The sequence below is a fragment of the Nicotiana tabacum genome, chromosome 13 (assembly GCF_000715075.1).
Source record: "Nicotiana tabacum cultivar K326 chromosome 13, ASM71507v2, whole genome shotgun sequence".
Classification (NCBI taxonomy): Eukaryota; Viridiplantae; Streptophyta; class Magnoliopsida; order Solanales; family Solanaceae; genus Nicotiana; species Nicotiana tabacum.
Genome location: NC_134092.1, coordinates 129,151,109 through 129,163,209, shown reverse-complemented (window position 1 = coordinate 129,163,209; position 12,101 = coordinate 129,151,109). Strand labels below are relative to the sequence as shown.

The window sequence follows — 12,101 nt, the reverse complement described above, 5'->3', positions numbered from 1 at the left end:
ATTTTATTTTTATTTACCAAAAGTATTTTTTTTCCCGAAGTTAAGGTGTGGTCAAGCTTTTAGAAGAAGAAAAAAATATTTTTAAGTAGAATTAGAAGGAAGCAGTTTTTGAGAAGTAAAACAAGTTGGAGGAAAAGCCCAAAACCATACATGATCTTTGGCTTTAGATTCAAAGTCATACATTTTAGTCATAACACTGAAAAAAGCGCAAAAACATACATTATCTTTGGCTTTAGACTCAAAGTCATACATATTCTTCCACATGGAGCACTAATAGTCCATTTACTTTAACAAAGTGGTGCACTTTTAGTCATAACACTAAACACATTTTAATTTTTAACAGAAATCTAAGATCTGACAAAATATATGTTCCCTTTATTTTCTTGTTTACCGAAAGAAATAAAGATGACAGATTTATCTAGATAGCAAATAGTAAATATACATAGAATTTATTTACTATTTATCTATTTACTATACGTAAAATATACATTTTACTAAGAAATGTTAAACACCGTTAATTTTTATTTGCAATGATTTTTATCTAGATAACCTCAAATGGTATCTAGATTTTTTATTATATACATAATATTTACTATACGTTGACATAAAATAAATATACGTAAAATCATTGCTGAGAGTAAAATAAATTTTATTACTAAAATAATATACGTAATATATATTTATTAGATTTTTTTATTTTATGGGAGTCAGCGTATAGTAAACATAATATTTATTTTTATTTTATGTATATTTACTATACGCTGACTCCCATAAAATAAAAAAATCTAATAAATATATATTACGTATATTTATTTTAGTAATAAAATTTATTTTATTCTCAGCAATGATTTTACGTATATTTATTTTATGTCAACGTATAGTAAATATTATGTATATAATAAAAAATTCAGATACCATTTGAGGTTATCTAGATAAAAATTATTGCAAATAAAAATTAACGGTGTTTAACATTTTTTAGTAAAATATATATTTTACGTATAGTAAATAAATTCTATGTATATTTACTATTTGCTATCTAGATAAATCTGTCATCTTTATTTCTTTCGGTAAAAAAGAAAATAAAGGGAACAAATATTTTGTCAGATCTTAGATTTCTGTTAAAAAATAAAATGTGTTTAGTGTTATAACTAAAAGTGCACCACTTTGTTAAAGTAAATGGACTATTAGTGCTCCATGTGGAAGAATATGTATGACTTTGAGTCTAAAGCCAAAGATAATGTATGTTTTTGGGCTTTTTTCAGTGTTATGACTAAAGGTGCACCACTTTGTTGAAGTAAATGTACTATTAATGCTCCATGTGAAAGAATATGTATGACTTTGATTCTAAAGCCAAAGAAGATGTATTGTTTTGGTCTTTTCCTCAAACAAGTTGTTTCTTCCCAAAAGAACTTTTTTGAAAAATATATTTAAAATATTTTTTAAAAGTTTGGGCAAATATTAATTGCTATTCAAATGTGTTTTTCAAATTAATCAACCAAATACAAATTATTTCTCATCAAATTTATTTTTTTTAAAAGCACATTTTAAAATAAGCTAATTTTAAAAGCTTGGCCAAACATACAAGTGTCTACTTCAAATCCCAACAGAAAACAATTATGTTGGATGATTTTCTTTCTCATTTGTTTAAATTTTGTTGTAGATAATTGATGAAATTCTTCAAGCACAAATAATTGAGATAAGCATTGAAGACCGATAATAATTAAAAAATAAGCAAATTTTAGAAAGAATACTAGTATATCTATATTGTTTAGATATATCAATAAAAATCAATTGCTTTTATTGTTTAGAAAGTTTATTATGACTTTGACTGAGCACATCCACCAATCAATACTACTAGCAAAGGAGCAAAAGCAACTCACAAGACTTTGAAGACTGATCATACAAAAATAAGCAATTTTTTATTATTATTTACAGTGATGGGAACGGTGGCGAAAGAGGCGGCGATTGATTTACTGAAAAATGAGATTCCGGTGGAGGAAGACGAGCCTCTGTTTATCTCCGGCGACGTCAACACCGGTCTCGTACTCGTGGACATCGTTAATGGCTTCTGCACTGTCGGCGCTGGCAATTTGGTAATTTTTGTATACATGCATATACTTTTCTGTCTTTATGAGGAAATGGACAGCAAAAAAAACAAGTGAAATTGAGAAGGATCTGTATATTCCATCTGTCCTGTTCTATTTGGATCAATTTTCATTGTATATGTAGAGTAGTTTTTTTTAAAAAAAAATAAAAAAAGTGCACATTTTACGGTAGTACAGAACTACTTTAAAAATCATAGCAAGAAAAATGCATGATTTTGATTTACAATTTATGATACACACAATCACTATAAATAGCAAAAACTGGTTCGGACAAATGAGGGTGTTAGAGATAGGGTTTGAATATATATATATATATATATATATATATATATCAAAGCAGGGAATGGAATTTTAAATTGGACTATGGGAGAACTATACTTAGAGTATGCATAGCCGTTGTTTGATAATTTGTTCCTGGAAGTTGAGAGACTTTTTTCTTTTTAGGGAAAGTAACGGGTTGTTGCTTCTGGATATTAGACATACAACATCTACAAGTAGATTCTTTTTAATGCATAAGTTTTGTTTGCACCTATTTAAATGCGTGTTAGGCATGGCTCATGTAAAGCTAGGAACTTTTTAGCTCAAAGACTGGACAGGTTTACATGTCGTGATGAAATTGGTTAGAGATGAACCTATTACGAGATTTCTGGATTAATTGAGCTGGAAATTAATCTGGTCTACTGTCATTTCTATATAGGATTATCTCTTACTCAGTGATAGACGGTGCTTGGAAAATCATCTTATTTTTTTTCCTTAAATTACTATACTTTCTTGGGGTGCGGAATACGCAGATAAGAGAATCTTGGGTGATAATCGATAAAGCTTAAAGGTTTATATAGGAGCTCTACTAGGGAGCTCCCACTCAATCTTTTTCATCTTCTTTGATTTGTTTCTTCTCTATATCTTTCTCTCTCTTGCTATTCATATGTGGTTCCAACGTTTGTTTTTTGATCATTTTGGTGATTGTAGTTGGTAAATCGCAATTTGGACTAAGAACTGAGAAATTGATGTGATCCTTATTCCTCTGATTATTCTTTTTAGTTATTGATTATGATTTTGTGCCATTTGCTCTGTTATAGGCTCCAGTGGCACCCGATAAACAAATTTCAGCAATGGTTGATGAGTCGGTTAAACTTGCAAAAATGTTTTGTGAGAAGAAATGGCCTATTTATGCTCTTCTTGATTCTCATCATCCTGATGTGCCTGAGCCACCTCATCCTCCTCATTGTATCGCTGGAACAGATGAATCTAAGTTGGTTCCTGGTTAGTCTTCCCTTCATGTTTTCTCCTTTCAGTCTAAAAGTGATGTGTTTTCAATAAGGTCCATTTATTGTCATATGCAGCTCTGCAATGGTTGGAAAGTGAACCAAATGTGACACTGCGATGCAAGGATTGCATTGATGGGTTTCTTGGTTCGATTGAGAAGGATGGATCTAATGTCTTCGTAGATTGGGTGAAAGCTAATGAGATTAAAGCTGTAAGTATCACCATATCTCATGAATTAATCAAATTCTGTTTCAATTCCATTTTACCGTAAATTTGGTGTTGCAACAAACACTGATTGGCCACTAATGTTGGGAGTATGAATTTGTTGGTTTAGATATTGGTTGTAGGGATATGCACGGACATGTGCGTGCTTGATTTTGTGTGTTCTGCCTTATCTGCAAGGAACCGTGGATTTCTCTCCCCCCTGGAAGATGTGATTGTATATTCCCGTGGCTGTGCTACTTTTGATCTTCCACTGCAGATTGCTAACATAAAAGGAGCCTTACCTCATCCACAAGTAAGCTAACTATACTCCTTTGTTGATTTTTAGTGTATCCTACGATATTCCTAAGAAATTAGTGAACAATGACGCAAAGGAGATAAATGTGATATTTGACGGATGATGGGCATTCTCCGCATTAGAAATTGAGAATACACAGATTTTGTTTGGTGTTTGTCGCTGTGTCTTTTGCAGAAATGCTCTGCACAAGTTATCTATAAGATTTACACTTTCCCAATACAAGGTTATTTTAAGACTTTTTTTTAACATTATTTTTTTTTTCCTAAGAGGAACTGCAATAAGTTGTTTCCCTTTCATGCATTTTAGCCACCAAAGATTTACATATATATTTTTTCATGGAGCAATTTCTATTGACAGATTCACTTTTCTCATCATTTGCTGTGATAGGAATTGATGCATCATATAGGCCTTTACATGGCCAAAGGAAGAGGAGCAAAAGTAGTTTCAGAGATCTCCATTGATACAACTGCAAGAGAGACATAATTCTAAACATGAAACTTGGATCCAGATTTTCGGAGTTCAGAAGGAAACTGCTACAGCTGTTGCGACTTTACAAAAGACTTCTTAGCTTCCTTAATCTATAGAAAGATAAATTTGTCAATAGGCAACTTTATGTTGTTCAGTGAGATGTGCAGCCAAACTTTCTTGTTCCGAAGCTACTATATTCACCATATTGTATTAGTTCTCCCTAGATTAACTGTCAATGCCAATTTGACTAGAATATTTTCAGCTTATTATATCAACTACTAGCTGAATAAGAGTACACCTTGTTAAATAAGCGCTTACAGATTGACTAGATTTGGTGTTGTTATGAAGGGCTACTGAAAAGTAGTATCAGCAAATGAAGAATGGTACTGTTATATAAATTCTCTGTTTACACTAACTTACACATCAAGGCAATACATACAATCCCCAAAATCTTCTCACTTGGAGCAAAAAAAAAAAAAAAGAAAAAAATGTATAACCAACATTCCTTGTCTGTCCAGATAAATGTAAAAATACCTGGAAAAGAATGAGAACAAGGGGAAAAAACCAAAAAAAGAGAAAAGGGAGAAGAAAACAAGATCAAGATAAATACATCTATAAAGGTACTCCACCTTTCAGGACCTGGTATTTCCTATTATGATGAAAAAACGAACGCTTGCTCTTCTTTGCTTTGGTTCCAAAGATGAACGCTCGCAAAGGAATCCTTGACCTACTTGCTGAGTTTGTCAATTGTGGTTGACTTCCACCAACATCAAACTCTTGATCCAGTTTTCTCAATGTCTTCTCAACATCTACTTGAAGTGTAGTTACATGCTCTACACCAGCTTCCAGTTCCTCTCTTACCTTGTTGTTTTCTTGTTTCATGTTCAAAACTTCACCTTGGAATTTTGCAGCTTGATGGCTACTGAATCTGATTTCTTCTTCTTCAACTCCCTCCTTTAATGCTTTTGTAATTTCCTCCTGAATGCTGCATAAAGACGAGAACCTACGTTTCAGTTCATCTTTTAGGGACAAGCTTTGTTCTAACCACACTGTTAGCTCATTCTGAATCTCCCTTAGGTGTTTATATATGGGCCTGATTTCTGATTTCATGTCTGTTTTAGAGCTGCCCTCTTTCGCCTCCTTGTCTCTGAGTGTTGATATTTCGCCCTGCAAATCTTGGACTGTGGTCTTGAACTTTTGAATCTGATGAAATGCTGAGCTAAATCTTAGCCAGAAATCCAAGTTTTCGTCTAGTAATGCATCAATGCCCATCCGGAGTTTTTCTTCTACTGGTGAGAGGGATGAACGTTGATCAATTAAAATGATCTTGACATCATGTTCATCCTTGTCTTCCCTCGAGTCCTCAGGTTTCAAGCTTCGATCATCAGAAGGATTGTTATCTTGCTGTCTTTCTTCCTTCGTCTTTGGACTTTCAGAAGCATTTCCTTGCACAAGGCTCAACTTCAGACGCAGACTTTCTATCTCTTCATCCTTCTTTGCAATAGCAGTTTTAAGCTCTCTTATTTGCAATGTGACTTCAAATTCAGTGTCCCTTTCTTTCTTCTCCATGTCAATCAGCTTCCTCTTTAATTCCTTATAATTCCTGAGAATTGTTGTATATTCTGTTAAGAGGATCTTCTCTTTATCCTCCAAACCACTCAACAGCATTTGCTGCCATGTAAGATCATCGTCTTTCTCCTCGTCTTCATGTGGTTTAGTCTCATCATTAACCCGACTTCCAGACTGAGCTGAGACTTCCTCTTTACCTTTTTCTGCTGGCGTTGGCTCCAGAAGTTTGTCATGTTTAGTAGTGGTTTTAGTATCTTCCTGTACTTCTTTATCGCTAACTACTGTACTAGGACCTTGTTCTTTCTCAACTTCACTTGCACTAACATGATCTTTTTTCTTTTCTGGCTCTTTTTGTGACCTGATATCAGCAACAGCCTCCTCTTCATCTTGAGATGAGTCGCTCTCATCAACCTCTTCATCTGGTTTCACACTAGTCAATTTAAAAGATAAGTGGCCAAGACTAGAACGTGCTTCAGCAAAGTGAGTCTGAAGGCTATTGTTTTGATTTTCGACATCTTTGTTTAGATCCTGAATTCCCTTCAACTTTTCCTCTATTGCAGTTACTCTAACATTCAGATTGTGTGTATCCTCTGTTAAAGCTGCTGCCTTATCATCTTCCAAAATCTGCACTTGTGTGTGGAGTCCACCAGCTTCTGTTCTTAATCTTTCAATTAGAACAGTTTGAGCTGAAACTGCTGTTTCTAGGCTGACCACCTTATTCACAAGCTCATCAATTTTCTCTGCCAATTGTGTCACTGTTAGAGATGACATAGAGCTCGCGTCAAATTGCTCGTTGATCTTGCCATGCAATGACTCTATTTGCTCGCCAACTGCTTCTTGGCTTGAGCTTTGTGATTCATCTGCAGCTAAAGCAGCTGATTCATCATTTTCATCAGGTTTTGCTTCATCGACTGGATCACCCAAATACTTTTGCCTGAAAGATTTCAGTTTCTTACGAGCTTCTTCAATCTTCTTGAACTCCTCTCTTGCTTCTTTGGTCGATTGTTCTTGTTTCTCCTGGAGCTGAGCCAATGTTTCTTGACAAGATTTCAGTGCAGCTTCAGCCATTAAAGTCCGAGCCTCATCATCCTCAATAACCCGAGCCTCACCAAATTCATCCTCCAAACTGCAAATCTTGTGATGCTTTTCCACAATCTGGTTTTCGATTTCCATAGTCTTAGCAATCCCACTTTGGTAAGAGCTTTTAACAAACTCTTTCATAGTTTGCAAAGACAGTATATCTCTCTGAAGCTTATCGATCTCTTCAAGCGCTTCATCTTTTGTCAAACCAGATTTTGGAGCATCTTTATTTGAATCTTTTGCTTTATTAGATGGTTTCTTGCCTTGAAATTGCTTTGTACCTGTTTTCAGCAGACCTTTCAAATCTTTAACAGGTGCCTTTGGAGGAACTTTTGGAATATTTGCACCACTTGTTGGAGTTTGAGGGAAATTCTTTGGCATTCTTGGGATACCATATTCATCTTCTTCATCCATTGCTAGTTGAATTTGTTCTGGAAAAAGAGTAGCAATGGTGTTGTTAGCACTCTGCAACTCTTTTGACAACTTGTCATATCGTTCAGCCAATGCTCGATAGGCACGATAAGATTCTTCGACAAAGTTTATTAGCTCTGGCCTTTTCTTGTAATACATTTCTGCTCTTTTTGCAAATGAATCTCCATCTTCTTCAATGAGCTTAATCACATCTTCCACCTTCTCTTCCATATCTGCAATACCATAAGTATTACAATTAGAATTTTTGATTTCCACACTAAACAACTTTGAGAATTACACTAGAAGAGTGCATAGAAAGAAAGTGGCATATTCTTGGTTAAAAAGGGCACCCCGGTGCACAAAGCATCCCGCGTTCACGCAATGTCGGGGGAAGGACTGTTATTCCCGTCAATATTGCTGTATTTATAAATAATAATTCTGCAAAATATAAGTTAGCGTAATGAAACAGTAATTAATTCGAGCCCACTGAATTTACAGTGTTTCCTTAAGGAATTTAATCCCCTCCTAGTATCCAAGGTAATGGATTATTTCCTCCCAGGATAGAACGAATCACACACTGGTGTAGCGGTACTTCAAACCCCAGTGTTTCAGCGAACACAAAGTTCGGTAGCAAATCACACTTACAGTTGCTTTGTTTGAAGTTAAAACAATGCAGAACAAAGGAGTAGAAACTCAAAAAATCGTATGGAAATGCTGAGAGAAAGGCGAAGCCGAGCCGAGCGACGACGACGACGGCGCGAGGCTTGCTTTCTTCTTAACTCTTTAAGAGCTACAAGAAGAGCAATTATATATATACCCACCAAAAATCTCTTCTTCTTCCAATATGGGACAATGTCTCATTGTCAAGAGAGTAAAACCTAGAATTTTACTCAAAAATTTCATTTTCACTCCATTTCCCATTCACCCTCATTTTAAGACTATTTCATCTTAAAAAATAAAACCTCAACAAGGACCGCACCCCAAAGGGGTTTGATGTAGGCAGTCTACCCTGATGCAAGCATCAGTGATTGATTTCACCGCTCTAACCCGTGATCTATGGATCACACGGAAACAACTCGACCCGTTGCTCCAAGGCTTCCCTTTTGGCATATTCTTGATTACATCCTCTGTATTTCTATCTTGTTCTGAATAAGATTGTGCAGTACATATATTTCAAGAAAATCTTTGATAATATTTTGTAATTACTTTGAAACTGAATAAAGATTGAGAGAAATGCAATACAATGTAAAACAATAAGAAAATGAAAGAACTTGAAGCTTTTGACAAAAAAGAATGCAGATTTGCCAGCAAAATTTTAGGATCAAAATTTCCATTACAGATGCATGCATTATACCACACCCTTTTGTTCATCTAACATGTAACAACAACAGATCTCATTCACATTTGAATATATTATCATTCTTTCCCTATTCTTTCCTTTTTTTCCTCCTCCTCAACAACCCAAAATCTACATTTTCATCAAGAATCCAAACCCCATCTGTAAAGTAGAGAGGTGAACCCATTATCCACTAAGTATCAAAGTTGTAATTAACTGATTTCTCGGTTATCAAAAAAAGAAAAAGAGATATCATAATCCCGAAAGGGAGTCTTAGAGCAACAGTAAAGTTGTCTCAGTGTGACCCATAGGTCACGGGTTTGAGTCGTGTAATAAGTCACTATACTTGCATTAGGGTACCCTACATCACACTCCTTGGGGTGCGGCCCTTTCCGTAACTTGCAAAAATACAGAATGCTTTGTACACCGCCTGCCCTTTAGAAATCATAACCCCATTTGACTTTTGATGTTAAAAAAACATACCTTGAAGGCTTTGTTCAAGCCATTTAGATTGCTTAGTCCTAATATGGCTAGCAGCCCACCATGAATAAGCATTAGTTGCTGCTCTCTGTAACATCTTGAACCAATTCTTGATCTTTCTTCTACTTCTTCAAAACAATCAAAAAACACAAATCAAATATGAAACTCTTCCTCTTCTTTTCCTCACAAGAACAAAGAATATATGTTTTAGGAAAGAGAAAGAGTTTCAAAACAGGAGAAGTTTTCTCGTTTTAAGAAAAGTTATTGAATAATCATAGGAAATGGAATCATAGTTGAAAGGGACAACAAACTATGATGTCTTTTTTTTCTTCTCTTGTTTGCCTTTAATGTCTAATTATGGTGTTTATTGGTTGAGAGCTCCTTACGCACCAAAATAAATGTTGCACCCTTCTCTATCCTTAATAATTTAGCTTTTTTCACAAATTTTCTCTTTTTTGGGACATAGCATTTTTAGTCCCTACATTATTGCTAAATTTAGATTTTGGTCCTTGTGAGATCTGACTTGGCATATTTAACCTTCAATTAACAAAAATGTGTATATTTGGTCCATTTGTGTAGAAAATATGTTATATTTAGACTATTTTTAGAACTACATTACCCTCAAATATTGAGTAACAGTACAAACTTAATATTACACACGGGCAATTAAATAGTGTAACGGCTGATAATTCATTAATCTTGTGATTACTCGCAAGCATAAGGATTAAAAGTGTAACACTTCAATCAATTGAAGATTCAATGTGCTTAGCCAGATATTACAAGGATTATATCATAATTTGCCAATAATCGAGGGACCAAAGTTGCTATTAATTTTTTTGTTTGGCAAAACCAAAGCCAAAGCTATTGACAGCCAATTAACAAATTAGACTATTGTGAACGTGGCATCCACTGGCCTCTTCAACAGCTTGTCACATTCTCATACAGAAGAAAGAATTAGAAAACCAATAAACAAAAGAAGAAAGAAAATATCTTTCTTCTTGCCCTAAAGTTTCTTTTTTCTTTGTGTACATTGGAAAAGACTTAAAGTTTTCTTCTTTAACTAACTTTTGAATATTTCTGCGTTTTCATGTAGTACAAATAGCAGCTTTCGGCCTGTCATTAACTAACTTTCGGTCTAGATATTTAAAAAGATTTTGCAGTAATGTCCTGAAATATATCTTTTGTGATAGATTACCAGGCGAGTCAGGATTTCAAGTTTATGGGTTCGGATATCTAATCGTTTTAAGTTACTGAGTTTTAAATTAGTAATTTATAAATATTCAATAGGTTTTTTTAAGACAAATATAATATTCGAATCAGAGCTACTGATTCAGCCAAACCCGCTTCCGACACTCTAACTTTGCCCTTCCCCTTGTAGGGGCAATTTTACGGATGGTCACTCGGATTTTACTTTATTGCATTAGAGTTGCTAAAACTATATTCTAATGAAACTTAATTTTGTTAGATTATAATGTCTGAACCAGTTTACGCGCACCTTAATTAATTTCAAGACTTTCTTCTTCTTTTGTGTGTGAGAAAAAAATAATAAGTGGAATTGGTCTTCTTGCTTATCAAAATAATCATTAAAAACGAGGGCCATGATTTCATGATGACAATTACATCGAATAAATTATTCGTATGAACAAATAATTTAGGTACAACTCATCATGATATTAGATATTTAATTGTTGGACAAAAGATTTCCAAGAATATTCAAAAAATCCTCAAAATAAATTAGTAGTAATATTTACAATTAAGCGTGTAAAGTATCTAGTGTTTAGACATAAACGCATAGTACGCTTTACTTTCGAACATTGAAAAAGAAAGAAGTTTCATAGAAGGAAAAGGAATATACCAAAGGAACTTATGTACTCTAGCTTTGCTGTTTTGTTTTCTTTTTCCTCTTTCTTTCTTTAATCATACACCCACCCTCCTACCCACCCTACCCTGCAAATAACATGATTACCTGTATTAACATAGATTCTTTTCTGTTACCCGTATATGATAAATGAGATCTCGAATAAGTGTTTACATAATTTTTTTTGGTCCGAAATAATAATTGATAATGTTTACCCGAAAAATTGGATAACGTTAAATTTATATATGGTTCTAAGGGTATATAAATTCCTTTGATACAAAATAACAATACAGGTATTTTTGCTATAAAATGGGAATGATGGACGGGAAGACCGAAATGAATTAGAAAAACAAGCACAATGAAATCTTAATGTATCTTGGAGGACTTGCCTCTATTGCAGTCTATCCCCCTTTTTATAGTAGAGGGTCACTGCTTTATCTATAACAACATAATAAAATAATACATATAGTGGAAGACCCATGATGGTTTGTCTCTTCCTTGATTCTCGCCAAGATTCTCTCCCTCGGTGCGGTTGTAACGGCTCTTGTCTGCGAGCTTGGCACTGGCTCGAGCTCGATGTTAGATCGAACCCCCAGTCTTGGTTCGAGCTCGGTTCTGCCTTGGGTCATCGATATTCGGGGCATGTGTCGATCGGTGTTGCCCCGTAGTCCGATTCGGACACGGGCCCGATAATGATATCGAGTTTTGCCGTTGATTGGTCTTATAGCTCGAAGCTCGACGTCCCTACTTCGGGATTCGTCCGAGCTTGTCATGTGGATACCCTTCGATCGAAACGTCATTGTCTCGGCCGATCTTTATGACTGAGAATCGGTTTTGACCGTAAACAGATAGTCCCATCGTTTCTCGGAAAGGATGTGGCGAGGAACAATATGATTTCCTTGCGGCTCGATCAAATTTATGCTGACGTTTCTATCGAACCCGATCTTGACGTATGTGATGGTTGTCACATCGGCTCGGTTTTACCGAAGTATTTAATATGTGTCAGAC

General features: G+C 34.8%; 2 protein-coding genes across 2 annotated transcripts; one reads left to right on the top strand and one right to left on the bottom strand.

The window, feature by feature from the left end:
• Positions 1 to 1,814: 1,814 nt before the first annotated feature.
• LOC107812261 (nicotinamidase 1) lies at positions 1,815 to 4,666 on the top strand. Its single transcript, XM_016637317.2, has 5 exons — positions 1,815 to 2,093; positions 3,185 to 3,368; positions 3,449 to 3,582; positions 3,706 to 3,888; positions 4,279 to 4,666. Exons 1-5 carry the CDS (start codon positions 1,938 to 1,940, stop codon positions 4,372 to 4,374), a joined length of 753 nt encoding a protein of 250 aa, XP_016492803.1. The 5' UTR covers positions 1,815 to 1,937; the 3' UTR covers positions 4,375 to 4,666.
• Positions 4,667 to 4,725: 59 nt separating this feature from the next.
• On the bottom strand, positions 4,726 to 9,626 carry LOC107812258 (kinase-interacting protein 1-like). Its single transcript, XM_016637314.2, has 2 exons — positions 9,239 to 9,626; positions 4,726 to 7,652 (listed from the first exon to the last, which is right to left on the bottom strand). Exons 1-2 carry the CDS (start codon positions 9,330 to 9,332, stop codon positions 4,972 to 4,974), a joined length of 2,775 nt encoding a protein of 924 aa, XP_016492800.1. The 5' UTR covers positions 9,333 to 9,626; the 3' UTR covers positions 4,726 to 4,971.
• Between the last annotated feature and the right edge of the window lie 2,475 nt (positions 9,627 to 12,101).

Bases quoted from the DNA above. Each gene is read 5' to 3' on its own strand.
- LOC107812261 (XM_016637317.2), top strand. From the start codon at position 1,938: ATGGGAACGGTGGCGAAAGAGGCGGCGATTGATTTACTGAAAAATGAG. The intron at 3,369-3,448 runs GTTAGTCTTCCC...TGTCATATGCAG, and splicing joins TGAATCTAAGTTGGTTCCTG to CTCTGCAATGGTTGGAAAGT. The intron at 3,889-4,278 runs GTAAGCTAACTA...TTGCTGTGATAG, and splicing joins GAGCCTTACCTCATCCACAA to GAATTGATGCATCATATAGG.
- LOC107812258 (XM_016637314.2), bottom strand. From the start codon at position 9,332: ATGTTACAGAGAGCAGCAACTAATGCTTATTCATGGTGGGCTGCTAGC. The intron at 7,653-9,238 runs GTATGTTTTTTT...ATGGTATTGCAG, and splicing joins GCTTGAACAAAGCCTTCAAG to ATATGGAAGAGAAGGTGGAA.